General features: G+C 52.6%; 1 protein-coding gene across 8 annotated transcripts; it reads right to left on the bottom strand.

Annotated features, from left to right (window-relative positions):
- Nucleotides 1-571: 571 nt before the first annotated feature.
- On the bottom strand, nt 572-18,726 carry NIBAN3 (niban apoptosis regulator 3). 8 transcript variants are annotated; one of them, XM_070045301.1, is made up of 15 exons: nt 18,450-18,539; nt 17,016-17,146; nt 13,897-14,022; nt 13,154-13,268; nt 11,123-11,290; nt 10,407-10,522; nt 10,219-10,323; nt 9,834-9,996; nt 9,005-9,195; nt 7,400-7,558; nt 6,236-6,352; nt 6,048-6,155; nt 5,139-5,250; nt 3,066-3,164; nt 572-798 (listed from the first exon to the last, which is right to left on the bottom strand). In XM_070045301.1, the coding sequence occupies exons 1-15, from the start codon at nt 18,502-18,504 to the stop codon at nt 587-589; spliced, it is 1,977 nt and encodes a 658-aa protein (XP_069901402.1). In that variant the 5' UTR covers nt 18,505-18,539; the 3' UTR covers nt 572-586. The 8 variants fall into 8 exon arrangements, 7 of the variants coding, with proteins under 7 accessions (XP_069901402.1, XP_060152846.1, XP_060152844.1 ...); XM_030880171.3 differs by having other exon boundaries at nt 767-1,674; nt 3,081-3,164; nt 18,450-18,725; XM_060296863.2 differs by lacking the exon at nt 3,066-3,164 and having other exon boundaries at nt 766-1,674; nt 18,450-18,726.
- Between the last annotated feature and the right edge of the window lie 2,745 nt (nt 18,727-21,471).

Raw genomic sequence — 21,471 nt, 5'->3', positions numbered from 1 at the left:
TCAGAATCTGCCCTGCCACCGAGCAGCTGCTCTCGCCAGGATCCCAGCCTGATTCGACATCCAACTTCCATTTGTATAAGACCGGCTGTGTCACGAGTCGAACCTGGATAGTCAGGATCTGGTTTGGGACTCAAGATATGAGCCTCAGTTTCCTCTGCTGCAACATGAGTTTTACCACTCTAGTTCTCGACCTCCCTGGGATGCCCTCAAGGGTTGTTGAGTACCAAGCGCGTGGGCCCTGGCGTCCCCAGACCTGGCTTCAAATCCAGTCCCCAAGTGGGCCGTCTGTGTGAGCCTAAGTTTGTCCATCTGTAAAATGGAGTCAACGACCCCGCAGGCTTGTGTGTAGATGGAACGGGAGGGAGGTGGACGTTTCCAAAGAAATGCTACGAGGGGGCTGTTTTCCAGTAATCTAATGTGTTTTCTAATTCATCGTTTTTGTGATGCTCAGATATCTATTTATTAACGTGAGTGGTGGGGGTGGGGGCTCAATATTGTTAAGTAAAATTCAGGGTACAGATCGTGTGTCCTCAGTGTGTGCAAGAGACAGTAGGGCAAAAGTTAGGAAGTAAAGGTGAGGAAAATCTCATTCTCTTGGGGAAGGAAACCATGGAGTGTGCATTACCCCCCTCTGAAAGCTGAACTGAGAAAAACACTGGGGAAGTCCCTCCCAGAACCTACTCCGGAAGCAGCTGGAAGTCTTGTGATGTGAAGCTGCCAGGCTCCAGTGGACAGATGGCTTTTCTGGCAAACAGAGGAAGGCAGTAAAAGCTCTACTCTCAGCTGGGAAACTTGATACTAAGGTAAGAATTTGGAGCAAGTAAACAAACCCAAAGGCCCACAGCAAGCTGAAAAAAAAAATCTATGGCATATCAGAAAGTGTTACTATCCTTAATATACAAAGAGTTATTAGAGATCATTAAGAAAAATATAAATTCTCCTGAAGAGAAAAGTAGGTAAAAGCTATGAACAGGCAATTCAGTAAAAAAGAAAAGAAAAGAAAGGAAAACACAGAAACACACATACAGTGGTAAAGAATCCACCTTCCAATGCAAGGGACATGGGTTCGTTCCCTGGTCGGGGAACTAAGGTCCCACATGCCACAGGGCAAATAAGCCCAGGCGCCTCAACTAGAGAGAGAAAACCCTGACGCCACAACTAGAGAGAAACCTGCGCGCCACAACAAAAGATCCCACATGGCACAACTAGGACCCGACAAAGCCAAAAATAAATAAATAAATAAGAAACACACAAACATATTAATGGTCAATAAACATATTTTCAGGTTCAATGTAGTCATCAAAGAAATTTTAAATAAAACAATGCACTCTGTGTGTGTGTCTATCAAACTGGCAGTTTTTCCTTTTATGAAAATTTCTAGTGTTTGGAAAGGAGAATATGTATAAATGCTGCTGGTGAGAGTGTTAAAAGGCATAGCCTTTCTGGAGAGGAGTAAGGCAGAGGTGTGGGGATTATACAAGCCTTGAACTGGTACATATGCTTTGACTCAGAAATTCCACTAGTAGACATTTATCCATTGAGAATGACGATGAATGTGGGCAAAGCTTCAGCTCTGGAACGTCCCTGGAGGAGGCAGTGGGCAGAGTGGCTAGACCTCGGTGCTGGAGCCTGGTTGCCTGGAGCAAGTGCCTCTCTGAGCTTCAGTTTCCACATCTGTAAAATGGAAAGTGTCATAAGGATGCCAAAACATTTGGACACATCAAATGCCTGGCACATAATAAATACCCAGTAACTGGAAGCTTAGCGAGAATAATTTAATAGAAATATAAAAGCACCCAGAAGATAAGTGTGCCACAGAGAGAAGTGGAGGTTCACAGAGAAGCTCCTAAACACATGAGAAGACTCTCCACCTCATCCCCAATAAGACATGCTCATTAAAATGATGCCACGACCACATTTTTTACCCAGAAGATCTGGGAAATCCCAAGTCGGCTGACAGCCTGTGGGGAAATGGGCCACCTCCACACAGATGAGTGGGCACCAGGTGAGACCACTCTGATGGAGAGCACTCTCAAGACTGCTATTGAAATGACAAACATGCATGCTCTAAACCCTGAGATTTCACCTTGGGGGATTTACCCCCTTGCATGAAAAGTATGTAAAAGGTCGTTCGCTATGGTGTTAGCTGTTAGTGCAAAAGATTAGAAGCAAAACCCCATCATCAATTAGATTCTGGTTAAATAGATTAAGGAGCCCATCCACAATCCTTCATCCCCAGTTGCAAATCCCCAAATATTATGACACCCAGAAGTCTTTCTAAGATTGTTTAATCTTCATGTATCTCAGTGAGTGTGGATATTCATCAGTTTATCTGCAGCAATTGACTAGGAGATGCTGCCCCCAATCAGCTAGGGAGTGTTTTAGTTAGCTATTGCCACATAACAAATGACCCCCAAAGTTAGCCACTGAAAACTATACACATTTATTATCTCAGAGTTTCTGTGGGTGAAGAATGTGGGAGCCACTTAGCTGGGTGGATTCACAAAGCTCTCATAACAATGATACCCAAGGGGGTTGAGGAGCTGAGAGCCGCTCCAGAATACCTGCATCTGCCCTGGGTCCTGAACATCCAGATTATAAACATCTTGCCCGCTGGTCCGCTTCTAGTTGGACCAGTTGCTTTCTGTCCCATTTCAGGGAAGTCCCCCTATAGTAGGACCCTACTATAGGGTCCTATAGTAGGAGGCCAGGCTGCCCTGGCCCTGAGCACAGCTCCATGCACCCATTGTTAAGGTGAATCCAAGGCTCCCATCACCACTATCTCCCCCACCAGTGCTGGGAACTGGTAGCCGTTGGGAGAGGCCCTATAGAGCCCTGGCAAGAAGAGATGGGACACAAATTCATATGCATGTCAGAGGATACCTCTGACACTCAGGCACACTCCTTGGCTCCCCATCGCCCTAGTTCACCATGAGCTTGGCCAACCTGGCCAAGTCAGGACACAAGGTGCATACTGTTCCATCCCGGAACCCACACTCACAATCCTCTTGTATACCCCACACAGGCCCCCCGACCCTGGCAATTCACTGGCATGGGCCAAGAACCTGTGAGGTCCCCACCTGTTTCTCCTTGGCCCCATGGAAGCTCCGAGCGGCCATCCAGAGTGCAGGACATGTTGCTGGCACCAAGGGCTTTTTTCAATTCTAAAATAAGAGATAGAGACTTCCCTGGTTGCGCAGTGGTTGAGAGTCTGCCTGCCAATGCAGGGGACACAGGTTCAAGCCCTGGTCTGGGAGGATCCCACATGCAGTGGAGCAGCTGGGCCCGCGTGCCTCAGCTGCTGATCCTGCACTCTAGAGCCCGCGTGCCACAACTACTGAAGCCCACGCGCCTGGAGCCCACGCTCCACAGCAGGAGAAGCCACCACAGTGAGGGGCCCACACACTGCAGCAAGGAGTGGCCCCTGCTCGCCACAACTAGGGAGGGCCTGCACGCAGCAACGAAGACGCAATGCAGCCAAAAATAAATAAATTTAAAAATAAAATAAAGAGATAGGGCTTCCCTGGTGGCGCAGTGGTTGAGAGTCCGCCTGCCGATGCAGGGGACACGGGTTCGTGCCCCAGTCCAGGAAGATCCCACATGCCGCGGAGCGGCTGGGCCCGTGAGCCATGGCCGCTGAGCCTGCGTGTCCCGAGCCTGTGCTCCGCAATGGGAGAGGCCGCAACAGTGAGAGGCCCGTGTACCGCAAAAATAAATAAATAAATAAATAAAAATAAAGAGTTAAACCCCCGGACACACCTGGATAAGCCCCAGAATCCCAGGGCTTCCATGAATTTTCCCAGAGAGGCCACAAGAGGGCAAAGCATGGAAGAAATGTCTCAACCAGGAACCCTAAACAAGTGGCTCACGTGAGCCTCTCTCCACACCTGTGCCCATGACAGACATTGCTAGCCGATCCCCACACCTTCACTGAGCCTGGATTCTACCTACCCCACCTTCCAGGACAATGCTTCAAGCAGACATCACAAATCAATTGAGGATGGAAACACCCCACCCCCACCCCACCTTCAGTACAAGTAGAACTTCTAGGAATGGAAACCTGTTTCTGAAAAATTTTTTCCAATCAGAGATTAGTCTTTTTCCATGTAAAATGGCCCCTATTCTAAAGGAACTCGGTTCTTTTTGTTTGGCCTCAAGGACACTTCTCACCCTTACTTCCTGGCTCCCAGAACACTGCTATCTCTGGGTTTCTCCCACCTCTCTGACTACTCCTTCTGCATCCCTTCTTCCTCTTTGTGTCCTTCAAATCCAGGCTCTTTGGGACTCCTCTCCTTTCTCTCTACACCATCCCCAGGGTTGTGGTCCCTCCCATGCACCCAGTGACACCCCAGGCCAACAACAACCTCTGACTTCCGTCTCATCCTCATGCCTGGGCTCCGTCCCCTTGGTTGCTGCCCCTGCTCGAGTCCATCCTTTGCCCCCCAGGACCAGGCCCTCAGCCTCCTCCCTGGCTTCCAGTCTAGCCACTGTTGCCCTCTTGCTCACACACCCTCCGTGGCTCCCTATTGCCTGCCACAAAATGTCTAAACTCCTCTGCCTGTCATTCAAGGCCCTGCACGTCTGCCCTGGCAGCCTGCAGCTTCCTCTCCTTCCTTCTGTGTCAGCTGTGACATTCCCTGAATAACCATTACACATTGCTCATTCCCCTGTTAGTACACGTCTCAGCAGTCATAGGCATTGGGTCAGGAAGGAACAGACAAGGCAGGAGGGAGAAGAGACAGTCAGGAGCCTCTTTCCAGCCCAGGAAATCCTAAGAGGCCTACCCCAAGTCCACGTACTCTTGAGGGCTCAATGCCAGCCCAGAATAAAACATGGAGAGGTTGTTGAATGAGTAAATGTAAATGTCTATCCCCAGTTTTTAAATTTTGCCTCCCTTCTCTCATCCTAAGAACTCCTGCATATCCGTCACAGCCCCACTCCAATGCCCCCTCCTTCAGGGAGCTTCCATCACTGCCCCTCTAGGCTCGCCCACCCCAGACCCCCTCTGTCCCAGTCCTGGCCCTTAGTCAAAGGACTAGTGTTCACAGGTAGTGAGAGGCGATGGGGACCCTGGTAGGGCTCAGTATACACAGCCAGGGGTCACCAGGCTCCCCTGAGCCATAGGGGGTGGGGCTCACCTCGATTGATCCTCTGCAGCAGGACCCCCCGGATGACATCCTCATAAATACCCTCAATGGTCAGAGCAGGGCTGCCCACAGCAAGGATGTCCCCTTCGAACTCAGGCAGCTCCTGTAACCGAGGCAGGTGAGGGGCTGGGCTGGAGGGGTGGGCTCTGTGTGACATGGGTTTGAGCCCCAGCTCTGTCACTGATTAGCTAGGAAAACCTGGGCCTCAGTTTCCTCATCTTTAAAATGGACTCCTTGACTCATTATTCCCTCGGGTTGTTGTGAGAACTGGTGAAACAAAGCACATCACACCTCAATGGGAATAATACAGGTGTTTCTGCTGGGACCCCTCACAGTCACTTCCTGCCTGACCCCTGATGCAGACCCCTTCATGGTGCCCCTAAGCCTGCGTAGCAAGGCCCCTGGGACCTCTCCCCTCGTCTACTTCCTACCCCATTGTTCGGTAAGCTCCAGCCACACTTGCCTATTCTCTGTTTCTCCAACACACCAGGCACAGACCTACCTCAGGACCTTTGCACATGCTGTACCCTCTGCCTGGAATACTCTTCCCCAGGACATGGCTCATGCCTTTAGTTCACTGCTTCTCAAGCATCATCTTCTCAGAGACAGCCCCCCTAACCACTCAGCACCCTCACCATACACACACATACACTCCCCCTCTGCCTCCTCCCTTCTCTGAAGCCTGTATCACCTGCTGATATGTGATGCATGGGACCCCACGCCAGCTCTGCAGACACAGCATTGTCATGGGAGAAGCAGAGGGCATCATGAAGTCCCAGAAGAGCCATCCAACCCAGCCCCTGGGCTCAGGGAACAAAAGTCTCTAATCATCAAGGTGGCTCTATGAGCCTCACAGAAAGATGCTTGGTTGCTCTATAGGACCCGTCCCCATCAGCTCACCGCTTTGCAGCTCAGCTCCAGCTGGCTCAGCACGAAGGGCAAGAAGATGCAGAGCAGCCAGCCATGGATGAACCGCCTCCGCGCTGAGCCACTATCCGACTGGAATTTCTGCATGACACACACGGCAACTGGTCTCACAACCACCCGAGCACCCAGGCCCACTGCCATGCCCTCCCCGCAGACCTCACCTTCAGCACGCGCCCCCTGACTTTCTCCAGCTGCTGGGCAGCCTGGTCACAGTCCAGAGCCGTGGTCAGACATTGGTCAGCCAGCTGCAGGAAGGTGGCCACGGCGTCAGCCATGAGCTGTGGGAAGAGATGCTGGGATGAACCCTGGGAATCCATGCTCTTTCTGGGCCCTACGCCTGCTCGGTTGAACCCTTCTCAGCATCCAGCCTGCCCTGACCAACTACTTCGCTCCAACCTCCTTCTTGTCCCAAGAAACAGCACTCTCTTCCTCTCAGGACTCGGGGGTCATCCATTCAGTGCCAGGATGCCCAGCACGGGGATCAGAGAGCTGTCCACAGTCCAGGCTCCTTGGCTGAGCACCCTTGTGCAGTGTACAAACTGAACAACCGTGCCGGGCAGCACTGGGTCTTCTCAGTCCCCGTCTCTTTCACTCACCATGTCCATTAGCACGTCCCAACCCCTTGGCTTTCAAAACACACCCTGCTCCTCTCCACCAACCCATTCTGGTTCAGACCTCCTCCCTGCCTCCTCCACTTCTGCCCCCGACAGCCCCTGCTCCCCAGGGCAGGCAGGGCTTTCTAAAAAACCTTGAATCTGGCCATGCCCCGCCCCTGCTCACACACCTGCTGTGACTCCTGTTGCCCTTGGACAGAGCCCAACCCCCTGAGCCCCACACTCAAAGCCCTGACCCATCTGCCCCCCCACCTCGCTGGCATATCTCCCACATCTATGCCCTGCCTTGAAATCTACAAGCCAATGTCTCTAAACTGCTTCACTTTCCCCAAATGTGGACACGCTCTCACACCTCCCAGGGCTTATCCACACTGTTCCCTCCATCCAGCACATGCCCCATTCCCATTCCTCCCCCAGCTGCCCCAGCCTGGCAGTCCTCTCCTCCTGGAAGCCTTCCCAACCCTGGAGATGGATCAGGTGCCTCCTCAGGGTTCCCGTAGCACCTTGTGTGTCCCCATCACAGCCCTGTCCATCATGTGTGATTACTGCCTGCCTGGTCATGAGCTCATGTCTGCATGACACTGGGGAGTCCAGCGAGGGAGGGCCAGGTCTGTCTGGGTCATCGTGGTCTCCCTGGCACACACTCGGCACCTACTCATTGGAGGCTGCCATCCTTGCCTCACTTCCTCCCAGCCTCCCACTCACCCTTACCTGCTGTGCGAGATCCTGGGCCCCAAACACCAGGCTCTGAGTTCCAAAGAAGCCAAATGGTTCTGCCAGCTGCCCCAGGCGCCCCCGGCTCCGCTCCACCTCTCGGTAGCAGGTCTGCATCAGCTCTGGGTCCCATGGCATCTCCCCAAATGAGTAAACCTGTGTTCCCATAGCAGTCAGGTAAGAAAAATACCACCAGCCCATGGAAGAGCAAGGCTAAGGACCTCATAGACAGTTCATCGAAGGAGAAACACAAATGGAAACACATCCCGCCTCAGTTGTCACCAAAATAATGCATAATAAAAGTAACTGTGAGGTATGGTGTGATGGACATAAAATGGTAAAACTTGGAACAAATGATAACATGTGGTGCTGGCGTGGCTGAGGGGAAATGGGCACACTCAGCCCTTGTCCCACCTGATGTTCTCTTTGCGCTGGATCCTGCGGCTGCAGAAGTGCAATAATCCAAGGTATTTGCCCTCAAACTGCTCACAGAAAAGTTGGAGGAGACAGAGTGTAGACAAACAACAGTAGTGGTGAGTTAATACTCCTGTGAGGAGGGAAGCACGCGCAGCTGCAGATGCAGAAAGGACCAGGGAAAGTTCCTGGAGGAGGTGATTATGAAATGGAGATGTGAAGATTAATAAAGGGAAACCTCATTTAAAATAAAGTCATGGGAGTTCCCTGTTAGTCTAGTGGTTAGGATTTGGAGCTTTCACTGCGGTGGCCCAGGTTCAATCCCTGGCCGGGGAACTGAGATCCCACAAGTTGCGTGGCTAAATAAATAAATATGAAATCATTAAGCCCTGAAAGGGGCGGGGGGGGGCGCTCTCGTGCACTGCCACTCCTTGCCCTCTGCAGACCCCAAACTGGAAGAAGGTTACTACTTTACCACTCCAGCAGGAGGAAGATTTTCTCCTTATGCAGTAACAGCCCCAACCAATGAGAAACTACCACCACTCAGCCAATGAGAAACTGTCACCACCCTGAACTCTCGCTTTTCTTCAATGGACTTTCCTTGAGAGCTGCCCCTCCCAATTTTTTCCTTCTTCTCTATAAAGTAATGTTCCTCCCCTTCGTTTGCCAGACTTGCCTCTGGTTTTGCCATAGCTTGCACGTCCCGAATTGCAATTCTCATGCTCACCTCCCTTCCCAAAATGTTCTGCTGATAAAATAACTGGCTGTTTCATTTTAAAGGTCAACAGACACTTAACGAGTGGAAGGTTTCTTGGCACAGAGTATGCTCTCATTTAATATCAGAAGAAAAGAGCTGACCTGCGTGTTGCAGAATTCTGTCCCAGGGAATGGGGTGGGCTGTGGCCAAACAAGGCAATGGGAGGAGGAACAATTTGTAGGGAAGGTGACTCCAGATTGATGTCACTAAAATGCTAATCTTGTCATCTTACTCCTTCCCCCCATGTTATAAACCGTGCCCCAGTGACCATAGCATAGTGGACCACCGTAAGTAAAATGCAGCTTAGAAGAAAGTTCAGAGATTTTTAAGAGAAGGTTTTCAAACAAGAAAGATTCAAGGTGCATACAACTCTTCTATAAAGTTAACACACTGCCCATAGGCCCGATGAAACACGACCCACTGGACCTCACCTCCTTCCGCAGCCGGGTGCTGGAGGGGCTCCCACGCAGGTGGCGGGACAGGCGGTCCATGCCCTGGGTTAGGAGGGTCTGCACTGCCGTGAGTTCAGCTTCCACGGTGCTCAGCAGCGTCTGCGTGACCCGGGGCAGCTGCGCATCCACCTTCCTGCGCAGGCACGATTCGAGGGGACCCTGGACGTTGGCTGCGAGTGGAAGACACTGGCCTGGATCTCCTCCTCGAGGTGCTCCGCAAATTGGGAGGTGGAGGGTACGGAGTGAGGCCATGGGCTCAACAGGGTAAGGTAGACGGGAGCCCTGACTTTGAGCCCCCTCCTCTACCCCATTATACAGAATAGAAAACCGAGGCCAAGTGCCATGGGGATCGGCTCAAAGTTGCACACAGAGGCAGAGTTAAGATTCCAACTCTGTTCTCTTTGTTACTGAGCTGAGTGAGAGCTATCTCCGCTGTCTGACTGGACAACCCACAACTGGAGTCAGGCCTGATACCGCCAAGGCCTCTGCCCCTCTCCCCACCCAGTCTTGGTCTCCGGGCTCACCAGCTCCATCCCTGGCCTTCCCGCCTCCCAAGCACCCGCCCTCCCTCTTTTTTTTTTTTTTTCCGCCGTCCTCCCTCTTGACCCCGTCTAGAAATCTAGTCTCACCACCAAAGCATCAAGGCCTCGCCCATTTTCCCACTTAGGCTCCACCCTTTTCTTCTCCGGCCCTGCCTCCACCGGGTCCCAGACCTTGGGCCCCTTCCCTTACACCCAAGCTGTTCCCCTTCTTCCTCTCACGCTCCCGGCCCCGCCCCTCACATCCAGGCCACGCCCCCGGACCTCACCCTGCAGCCTCCCTAACACGCGCTCCCGCAACTTCAGCATCTGATCTACGTCTGGGCGGATAGTCTTCTCCAGGGCGGCGAGCAGCTCCTCCTTTTCGGGCTGGAAGGCGCGGAGCCCAGTGGAGGCCCCGGCCAGGACTGCAGCGTGGACGGCGTCCAGTAGCTGCCCAGATCAGCCGAGGGGACCCCACACGGGCCAGGGACGCCGTAGAGAGACGAGATGGGGCGAGGGTAGGAAGACAGAGAGAAGACAGACGCACAGAGATGGGCGGAGAGGTTGGGCGACAGTCGCAGGGAGGGCGAAGCTGAGCACCCCGGTCCGGCTCCTATCCCCATCCGCGGCCTCCCGCGTGTCCCTGCCCCACCTCCTCCACCGCATGTGTACCTTGGCCCAGGCCCAGGCCCGAGCGCGGCCGGCCCCGCGCAGGCCGGGCAGGGTCTGGGCTCGCAGCGCAGGCAGCAGCTCCCGCATCAGTACCGCAGTCAGCACCTGCGGGAGAGGTGACCATGGGTGCTTCGGTGGGCCGAGAAGGGGTCAGGGGGGTCCCGGGTGCGGCCTTGCGCGGCACTGACCTCGGCGTCCGAGCCTAGGGTCACGTCGTCGTCGCCAAAGTGGCCTTGCTGCTGCCGGTAGAGCCGTATGGCGTCCAGGAAGGCACGGGCGGCTGGGGCTTGACTTCGCTGCAGGACTGAGGGGCGGCTCCTCAGTGCCCGTCCACCCCTCCCCTGCTCTCAGGCTGCCTGGCTCCCCGTCGCCTGAGAAGGAAGCCCTCCGCCTCCTCGCCAGGTCCCAAACAGCTAAGTCTCACCCACTTCCAGACCTCTGCGCAAAGGAGTGCCCTCCGCCGGGAACACGCTCCCCTACGTTTATCACCAGCCCATAAGGGGCCTGTGTACCACTTTGGAAAAGGCATCCCGGGCAGGCAGTCACAGCCCAGATCCCACTGCGGTCTCCAGTTGCCTCTCCAGTTAGGTACGTTTGTTCAGTCAACAACCTGCCCAGATGTGTCAGTCCTAACTCCTCTTCTTCACCTGGCTGGCCCCTCATCTTTTTTAGACCCCAGTTTGGACATCCCCTCCCTGAACCCCCAGGCTAAGCTCCCATGGTGCTGTGCCCTCATTACAGCCCGGGCCATGCACACCTGCCTGTTTCCCCTCTGTCCTCCCCCACGATCCATTTTATAAATAAGGAAACTGAGGCTTGGAGAGGATCCCACAGGCAGCAGGAGGGGAACCCTCCGACTCCAGACTCTGTGCTCCACCACTGCCTGCCCTTTCCCAGGACCCACCTGTGCCTCGAAGCCGGATGCCGCCCTGCAGGGCTAGCCTCCAGGCACGCTGCACCTCCGCTGTGGCTGCAGAGAAACAGAGGTGCCGGCGGAAGGGGTGCTGCAGGAACAGGGGGAAACTGACAGGCATTTCCAAGAGGCGGTCAGGCTCTTCCTGTGCATAGTGTCCTGAAAGCAGAGGAGGTCGCATCTTCATTCACTCTAAAATCATTCATTCACTAGGAGACAATAACCATGAAATGTGTAGAGAACCCTTACTTCAGCTCAGTCCCAGGAGGAGGTGTGCCCAGGGCAGACATCAGTAATCCATCCCAGCACTGTTTCCCAGCCTCAGCAACATGCTTAACACAGCAGCCCTAGGCAGCCACCAACAATCTCTCCTAGCTGGCATGTGGTCTGAGCCCTGCTTGCTGTGGGGTGCTGGAGTCAGCTAGGCCCAGGTTCAAACCTGGCCAGACCATTTTCTAGCTCTTTGCACAGATTTTCATCTCCCTGAAAAAACCTCAGTTTTCCTACCTGCAAAATGGGCTAAAAAGTGATACCAATGACCTAGAACTGTTGGGAGGACAAAAATGAGTGAATTTATTTTGATGAATTAAATTGGAGTCTCCCAAATCCTCAGTGTTTTGTTCAGATTTCCAGAGTGATACATACAGACTGCAGTAAAATGCAATACTGCAGAAAGGGCTTCCCTGGTGGTGCAGTGGTTAAGAATCCGCCTTCCAATGCAGGGGACACGGGTTCGAGCTCTGGTCCGGGAAGATCCCACATGCCGCGGAGCAACAAAGCCCATGCGCCACAACTACCGAGCCTGCGCTCTAGAGCCTGCAAGCCACAACTACTAAGCCCACGTGCCACAATTACTGAAGCTCGCGCGCCTAGAGCCCGCACACCGCAGCAAAGAGCAGACCCCGCTCGCTGCACCTAGAGAAAGCCTGCACAAAGCAACGAAGACCCAATGCAGCCAAAAATAAATTTAAAAATAATAATAATGCAGAAAAAGGTGGACGTCCCTTGTCATCCAGCCCTTCGATAGCAGCCCCCAGAGATGATAATAGCTGTTAACAGTTTGGGGGACATTATTCCAGATTTTAAAATCTGCACAAAGCTGTATGACGTGCTTTTTTTTTTTTTAACAATGTGGAGTTTTCTGGTTTATAACTGGCCTTTGGGCTCCTGCATATGTCTGGGAAACCTTCAGAGGCTGCACAGCTTTCCTTCCTGAGGGTCAGGCTGTGATTTATTTAATCAACCCCAAAGGATGCGTATGTGGGTGGATTCCCATGTTTTCGACATCATCAGCATTTCTGCAGACGGTTCTTGTTGCTACATCTTCGCCTGATTAAACAGCAGGATAGCTCTGCAGTGAAGCAAAAGGTGTAAATTCTGGCTCTGTCCCTTACTAACTGTGTGACGGCCCTTGGCCTCAGTGTCCCCCTCTGTAAAATGGGGTGGTTAGTGATGGGGCTGCCTCCTGGGCAGATTCAAGGAGATGATGCAGGCCCTCATCAGATGCATGCCAGCCCACTTACGCTGCTCCTTACCTATTCAGAGAGAGAAAGAGGAGGAAGAGGAAGGGGAGGAAGGGGAAGGGAGGAGAACCATCCTGGAAACACTGGATGGACCAATTACACGCTGTAACAAGTCTGTGCAATTTTCCTGCCCACCACTGTCCATCTCCCCACATGCTTACTGACACCATATTTTATCGTTTTTACCCTTTGCTGCTTTGATTCTGGTCCGGTGACCTAACTCCTTCACCCTGACAAGAATGGGTGTTTCTCTTTCTAGAGCGAGGCTGCTCACCCAGAGGCAATGCTGCCCCCAGGGACACTTGGCAATGTCTGGAGATATACTTGGTTGTCGCTCTTGGGATGCAGAGTGCTACTGGCATCTGGTGGGTGGAGGCGAGGGATACTGTTCAGCAACCTGTGAAGCACATGGTGGCCCCCACTGCAAAGAATGATCTGGCCCCAGTGTCAACAATGCTGAAGTAGAGAAACCTGCTCTTGGGGTCCCCGGGAGCCTTACCTGAGGGTTCTGGGCAGAGAGTGTCCAACAGGTGGAGGTATTCACTCTGGGAAGTCAGGACTGTGTACCCTGTCAGGACCACGGAGCCCAGGGGACGGTCCCCATTTTCATATTCCTGCAAAAGGCATCCAAAGAACCGTTTTGGGACAGGTCTAAACTGTGGCTTCCATATCCCAGTGTGGGATCAGGGGAAGGTTTTGGGTTAACTGGGGAAATCCTCCACCCTACCTCCATGCCGCCACCCTCCCTCCTTCTGTCCACCCCTCCCTCAATCCCTCCTTCCTTCCCTTCCCCATAGTGGAGCACCCAGCACCTGCTATGCGCTAGGCCAGTCCCAAGTGCTATATGAGGACTAACCCATTGAATCCTTACAGCCCCATGTGGCGTGGACCATCATCATCCCATTTCACAGATGCTAAAACTGAATCCCAGAGAGACAAGTGACCTGCCTGAATTCCTCAGCTGGAAAGCAGGGCACAGGCGGCATGTGCAAAGGCCTTGCATGGTTTCTACCTCAGCTCTGCTGATGACCATGAGTGAGCCCCTACCCCTGGCCTGGGCCTCAGTTTATCCACCTGGCACAGCAGGAGATGTTCGCCCACCCAGGGCCAAGCTTACAGGTTGGCCCTACTTGATGATTGAAGAAAGGAGGGGGGCTATGTTGGGAACTGGACCCCAAACCCACACTGGGGAGGGTGGGATGGAGACGCCAGAGGTAGATGGGCTGCAGGCCACTCACTCACCTCCCTGTGCCTGAACCACTCCAGGCGGCCGTCCCCACGCAGGACACAGAAGATTGGCTGCCACTGAGGTGGGTGGCCCTGCAGCTGGGTCAGGGGCCCTCGGTGCTCCCGGACTCGGGGCAGCTTCTGTGGGAGGAGGGGCGGGCGGATGTCAAGAACATGGGCCAGTGTCCCGGTGTCCAGACCACCTGGACAGCTCCTCCTGTGTCCCAGGTGCCACCAAGTACAGTAAGTCCCCTACATACGAATGAGTTCCGTTCCGAGAGCGAGTCTGTAAGTCCAATTTGTTTATAAGTCCAACAAAGTTAGCCTAGGTACCCAACTAACACCATCGGCTATATAGTACTGTACTGTAATAGGTTTATAATACTTTTCACACAAATAATACATAAAAAACAAACACACAAAAAATAAATAAAACATTTTTAATCTTGCAGTAGAGTCCCTTGAAAAGTACAGCAGTACAGTACAACAGCTGGCATACGGGGGCTGGCATCGAGTGAACAGGCAAGAAGAGTGACTGACTGGAGGAGGGAGAGGAGGTGGGAGATGGTAGAGCTGAAGGATCGTCAGCAACAGGAGATGGAGGGCAAGCTGCAATCTGACTCACGCCTGACGCTGATGGAACGCCCATTCACATCTTTGAAAGTTTGCAACTTGAAGGTTCATATGTAGGGGACTTACTGTACAGGTGCTTGGGCACTGCTGGTGTGGTGTTATATTCTTTATCAAGCACGCTCACAGCCTGCACTTCCAACTATGAACTGAGGCAGACACTTTTGTTATCTCCTATTGACTTGCAAGCGGACCCTTCCCCAGTTGAGCCTCAGATGAGACCCCAGCCCTGGCCAACATCTTGACTGCAGCCTGTGAGAGACCCTGAAAGAAAGGACCCAGCAAAGCCCCATCTAGATTCCTGACCCACGGTAACTGAGATGACAAACGTGTTGTTTGAAGCACTGATTTGGTGGTGTATTTTTACACAGCATAGCTAACTGATACAGGTGGGATTGCTAGGTCGTGGAGCAGGTGTAGTTTTTTTTTGTTTTTTTTCAGGTGTAGTTTAACGTTATGAGAAATGGCCAGGCCTCTGCCCACAGACCCCTCCCTCAGGCAAGATGGGACATCACCTTGTTTCGTTTTCTTTGTCCCTCTTCTCACTTCCTGGCCACCTGAATTGTGTGCGGTTGTTTCACCAATGGTCCCAGAGTAGCTCCTGCTACACAGTTGGTGCTCGGTAAATATCTGATGACTAAATAGACAGCATTTGTGATGTTCTGATTCTTCAGTGGGTAGTGGGAACTCAGAGGTTTATTAAATGATTCTCCATCTCTCTTCCTAAGTCTGAGATTTTTCATAGTAATAGTGTTAAAATGTTATAATAGAAATGATATACATAATGCAAATAGATAAAACTAGTATTAAAGAAAATGTTTCAACTGAAGCGAGGGGAAATCCCTCCACGCTGCTTGAACCCCAATGTCAGCTGTTCCCTGGCCCAGGGGGTTGGGACCAGCAGGAGACAGAAGGTGCAGGTGGGGGCAATGCCCAGGCCCCATGATGCCCCAAGCGGGACAGGGGGAGTCCCAGGTGGCAGGGGGCTCTGTCCATGGCGTCACAGAGCCCCCACCCCAGGGCAGGCACAGCTGGGAGAAGGGGTGTCCAAGAGAGGAAATCTCAGAGCCCTGATCAGGACAGGGGACCCAGTATCCCTTGTAAGGAGTCTGGGCTCTGGGTTCAAATCTCGCCTCTGCATCTTGCTGGCAGTGTGACCTCAGTCAGGTCACTTCACCTCTCTGTGCCTTGGTTTCCTCATTGGTCAAAGACCCATCCCCTGGGCTAGTGAGAACTAAGTTGTACGGGGCACGTGGAGATCCTGGACACCATTTGCCAGCTCAGGAGACCTTTGGAGCTGGGGCTGGGCAGCTCCAGGCTATTTTGTTCCATCAATAAGCCCTTCCTGAGCCCCTACCAAGTGAAGGCACCATGTGGGCACAATGGGGTCAGGGGGAAGGGGAAATAAGGCTTGGACCCTGTCCTCACAAAGCAGACAGATGGAGGTGGCAGACGTGTGAGCCCGGGCTGCGTCGGAGGAGCAGACAGACAGGGGTTCCAGAGGAGGTGCCCAACTCAGGTGGGGGGAACAGTAGTCAAGGAAGGCTTCCTGGAAGAAGTAGCAGACGAAGTATGGGATAGAATGGGGAGGGTGGCACATGCAAAGGCTTGGGCGTCCAGTGGGCATGCTGTGCCCTTGGGTGATGCACTCAGCCAGGCCACACCTTTTCCAACTTCAGAGCTTTCGCATTGCCTGTGCCCTCTGCCTAGAATGCCCTTCCCACTCTGGGCTTCAGGTCTGGCTCCTTCTCATCCTTCACGTCTCAGCTCAGAAGGACCTTCCTACACCCCAGCTTCCAGCCCCCAACACCGCCCTTCATTTTGTCTTCCTAGCACCTGTCAGAAGTTATCCTGCATCCTGATATGTTAACTTGACAACAAACTGGTCATTTCCCCCAATTAGACTGTGAGCCCCGGAGGGCAAAGCGGGATCTGTCTCAGTCACACTACTGTGTCCCCAGCATCCAGCCAGGGGTGTGGCACGCGGTAAATGCCCAGTGAATGTTTGCTCGAAGAATGAATTTTGGGGACATCCCTGGTGGTCCAGTAGTTAAGACTCCACGCTTCCACTGCAGGGGGTGCGGGTTCGATCCCTGGTCAGGGAACTAAGATCCAGCATGCCACGCAGCATGGCCAAAAAACAAAAAATGAATGAATTAAAAACAAATTTTTAAGCATTTATTATTATTTTATATATATTATATATATATATATTTATTTATTTATTTGGTTGCGCCGGGTCTTAGTTGTGGCAGGCGGGCTCCTTAGTTGTAGCGTGCATATGGGATCTAGTTCCCTGACCAGGGATCGAACCCAGGCCCCCTGCATTGGGAGCTCGGAGTCTTAACCACTGCACCACCAGGGAAGTCCCAGAATGAATTTTTAATAGTCACCCCAGGTCGTGGCACCAGCAAGGACAAAGGTGTAAGGAGGGACCCTCAAACGAACGAACGGCCTCCCCAGCCTCACCCACTCAGCACCCCCTCCCCCTTTGCGGCACCCACTTTGCTGTGCAGCAGCTGGCATCCGGCTGGCTCCTGGGGGCCCAGCTCTCGGGAGATCTGCCACAGGACCGAGGCTGCCAGCTGCCCGCGGTAGCAGGGCAGGAAGTTCCTCAGCAAGGTGTCTACCTGGCCTGCAGGGACAAAAGGATGGTGAAGTGGCTGAATCAGGTCCCCCCCAACCTGCCGGAGGTGGGGGCAGAACAGGCAGAGAAGCCACTTACGGATTCCTATCCGCACCCCAAAGTTGCCCCAGAAGACATGCTCCAATTCCATTCACCCTTAACCCTCCATTGCCTGTTTTTATCCACATGGGGGTTGGTGGGGGGTGGGGGAGTTAAAGGATTCAGGCTTTATTTATAAACGATGTACAACACACCTTAAATGTATAAAGCATAGAAATGAATGAGTTTGACACATGTACACACCCGTGACACCATCACCGTGACCCAGATAAAGAACAGATCAATTGTACCTGAAAGTTTCCTTCTGCCCCTTACTGAGGGAGATTTTCAAAATCTTTTAAAAACCTCACCCAGCACAAGTGAACTTTCTGGGGTGACAGAAGTATTCTGTATCCTGATCTAGGAGGTGATTACACAAGTGTTAAAGTTCTTCAAGCTGTTCCCCTAATATGTGTGCACTTGACTGTGTGTAAAACACATCTATCTTGCTGCCTGGAATGTGGATCCGATGACTGGAGCTTCAGCAGCCATTCTGAGTCATGAGGTGACCTCAGGCACAGAAGCCACGCATGTTAGAACCATAATATGGAAGGGGACGGGTTGTCTGACTTTTATCAGGCTGCCTGCCACTGTTCCCCTCTATAGGAGAGAGAAACAAACCTTTATCTCGTTTAAGCCACTACAGAAAAAGAAAATTCCAACACTTTGCAGAGTAGCTTATTGAATCCATTCACGTAATGACAACTTGGCCTTGTTTCTTAGTCTAGATCATGAGCCCCCCGCTCCATATCCCCAGTGCCCAGCACACCGTAAGTGCTCAACTGTGTGTGTGGAGGATGGAGGACACTGGCCCTTCTTTGTCTCAAATCAAGAACTGTGACTTAGTCCCTGGGGGTCCACACTGAGGGGCCTACTGGTCCTTGCCCACCTGGGAGGATCATCCCACAAGATCTGGCTGGGTTTGGGGCACTTCCCACCTGGCCCTATGCCCTCCACCCCAAACCCATGCCCTGAGTAGGTTTACCAGATTTACCAAATAAAAGTATATGACGCCAATTAAATTTGAATTTCAGGTAAATAACGAGTACATTTTTAGCATACGTATGCCCTCTTGCAAAATTTGGGACAGACTTATACTAAAAAAAGTATTCATTGCCTCTCTAGGATTCACATTAATAGGTCATCCTGTGTACCTGACAACCCAGCCCTAAACCCCACCCGCCAAAATCTCGCTCTTTCCCAGTCCACTCACCCCTCAGGTGCTGCTGCTGTCGCTTGTCCAAGGGGCTCGAGGGCCGCCCACCCATCCTGCTACTGTGTCCTGGGCTCCCCTGAAAGTGAAGTAAACACCCCCCTCCTCCCCACAACCCCCCGGTTCCTCAGCTCAGGGGCACCCTGGGAGCAAGGTGACCTGAGGGGCCTGGATGCTGCAGAGACCAGTGCCTGGGGTCAGAAGCCAGAGCATGGTCCTGGTGTGGTGTGGGATGCCTGCTCCCCACCCCACCCCGCCCCTTGCCCCACCCCACCCTGCACCTGTGTCCTCCCAGTTCCCCTGTGGCAAAGTGCCCTAAACTGGTGGTTTCTGTAGGGGCTGCCCCGGGTTGGGGGGGCACGGGGTGGTGGGAGACAAAAGTCCTAGCTGTCCTCGGAGGACGGATGCAGGGCAGATATCTGGCAGGACCTGAGAGCAGTTGGTGTGGGGTGGCAGGGAAGGGGGGCTGGGCAGAGATGGGGCAGCTAAATCCTGTACCTACCCCTTGCCGGGTGACTCTGGATCCCAAGGGGATCCAGCCCAGGCCCAGCACCAGGCTGGGAAGACAGAAGCGGACTGACACCCCGGGCCCCTGGGGTCAGTGCCGGGGTCGTGGGAGCGGGTGGGGAGCCGCTGCTGTGCCGTGGACTCGTGGGCTGTTTCCCTTTGGTTCCTGCTTTGCCAGTCCATTCTCTATCGGCGCACAAAGCCCTGGACTGGATCGGATTAGTTGGGTCTTCCCACTAGTGGCACCTGCTGTTGCCCAAGCACGGCCAGGCTGCTTTCCTTCCAACCCTCTACTCTGCTTTTCTCAATCTGTTTCCGCTCAGCCCCGCCCCACTTCCTCACTCTCACATCTGAGTGATCAACCCAGACAAGACGTTGAAGGAAACTTCGCTTTCTGTGGTTTCACCTTTAAGGTTTCAATTCCCACGTGCCTCTCCCACCAGCCTCCCCTGGTCCCTGGAGCCGGGCAGAGCTGATGGGTGGGACATGAGCAGACGCACTCTGGGCCAATGCTGCAGTCCTGACGCAAAGCAGCAGCACCTCGGAGCATTCAAGGCTCTGAACAGGACTGCAGCATGGCCAGGTGCAGAGGTCACGACTGGCCCTGGGTGTGCAACGGGAGCTCGGCCGAGTGAGTGGGCAGGGGATTGAACTGTGTCCCCCAAAAGGATATGTCCACAGGTCACTATCAAAAAAACAGAAAACAGGGGCTTCCCTGGTGGCGCAGTGGTTGAGAGTCCGCCTGCCGATGCAGGGGACACGGGTTCGTGCCCTGGTCCGGGAAGATCCCACATGCCGTGGAGCGGCTGGGCCCGTGAGCCATGGCCGCTGAGCCCGCGCGTCCAGAGCCTGTGCTCCGCAACAGGAGAGACCGCAACAGTGAGAGGCCCACGTTCCACAAAAAACAAAAAAAAACAAACGAAAAACAGAAAACAAGTGTTAGCGAGGATAAGGAGGAATTGGAACCCTTGGGCACTGTTGATGGGAATGTAAAATGATACAACTGCTGTGGAAAACAGTACGGAGGCTCCTCCGAAAATTAAAAATAGAACTACCATATGCGCTATGACCCAGCAATTCTACTTCTGGACGTATATCCAAAAGAACTGAAAGTAGGCTCTCGAAGAGATTCATCCACCCGTGTTCACAGCAGCATTACAATAGCTAAAACACAGAAGCAACCCAACTGTCCACTGACCGGTGAGTGGATAAGTAAACTGTGGTACATCATATCTTAAAGAGGAAGGAAGTTCACACACACTACAACACTACAACATGGATGAACCTGGAGGATATTATGCAGAGTGAAATAAGCCCGTCACAAAAAGGCAAATACTGTATGATCCCAATTACACGAGGCACTTAATAGTAGTGAAAATCATAGAGACAGAAAATAGTACGGTGGTTGCCAGGGCCGGGGAGAGGGGAGCATGGGGAGTTAGTGTTTAATAAGTACAGAGTTTCAGATTTACAAGATGAAAAGAGTTATGGGGACGGATGATGGTAATGGCTGCTTAAAACTGTAAATGTATTTAATACCACTGAACTGTATACTTAAAAATGGTTAAGATGGTAAATTTTATGTGTATTTTAACACAGTTTAAAAAAAAGAATATGTCCACATCCTAACCCCTGGAACCTCAGAATGTGATCTTATTTGGAATAGACATCTTTACAGACAAAATGAGTTAAGGATCTCGAGATGAGCTCAGCCTGGATTTAGGGTGGTCCTATATCCAATGACAGGTGTCCTTATTAGAAGACGACAGGAGGGAGGGCTTCCCTGGTGGCGCAGTGGTTAAGAATCCGCCTGCCAATGCAGGGGGACACGGGTTCGAGCCCTGGTCCAGGAAGATCCCACATGCCGCAGAGTAACTAAGCCCGCAAGCCACAACTACTGAGCCTGCGCACCACAACTACTGAAGCCTGCACGCCTACAGCCCATGCTCCGCAAAAAGAGAAGCCACTGCAATGAGAAGCCCACGCACCCCAACAAAGAGTAGGCCCCGCTTGCCACAGCTAGAGAAAGCCCATGCGCAGCAACGAAGACCTAATGCAGCCAAAGATAAATGATAATAAATAAAGTAAATATTTTTAAAAATCTTATCTATAAAAAAAAAAGAAGAGGACAAGAGGGAGCTCCCTGGTGGCCTGATGGTTAGGATTCTGGGCTTCCACTGCCGTGGCCCGGGTTCAATCCCTGCTCTGGGAACTGAGATCCTGCAAGTCGAGTGGCATGGCCAAGAAAACAAACAAAAGAACAGAAAAAAAAAAAAAAAGGAGGACAGGACACAGAGAAACACACAAAGAGAAGACCATGTGACAACAGAGGCAGAGATGAGTGATGTGTCTACAAGCTAAGGAAGGCCAAGAATTACCTGCAGCTACCAGGAGAGAGACCTGGGATAGATTCTCCTGCAGAGCCTCCAGAAGGATGTAACCTTCCTGACACCTTGATTTTAGACTCCTGGCCTCATGAACTGTGAGACAATAAATTTCAGTTGTTCGAAGCCAC

Source organism: Globicephala melas, chromosome 3, assembly GCF_963455315.2.
Source record: "Globicephala melas chromosome 3, mGloMel1.2, whole genome shotgun sequence".
Lineage (NCBI taxonomy): Eukaryota > Metazoa > Chordata > Mammalia > Artiodactyla > Delphinidae > Globicephala > Globicephala melas.
The sequence above is the reverse complement of the archived record's forward strand: the minus strand, read 5'-3'. Positions and strand labels throughout refer to the sequence as shown.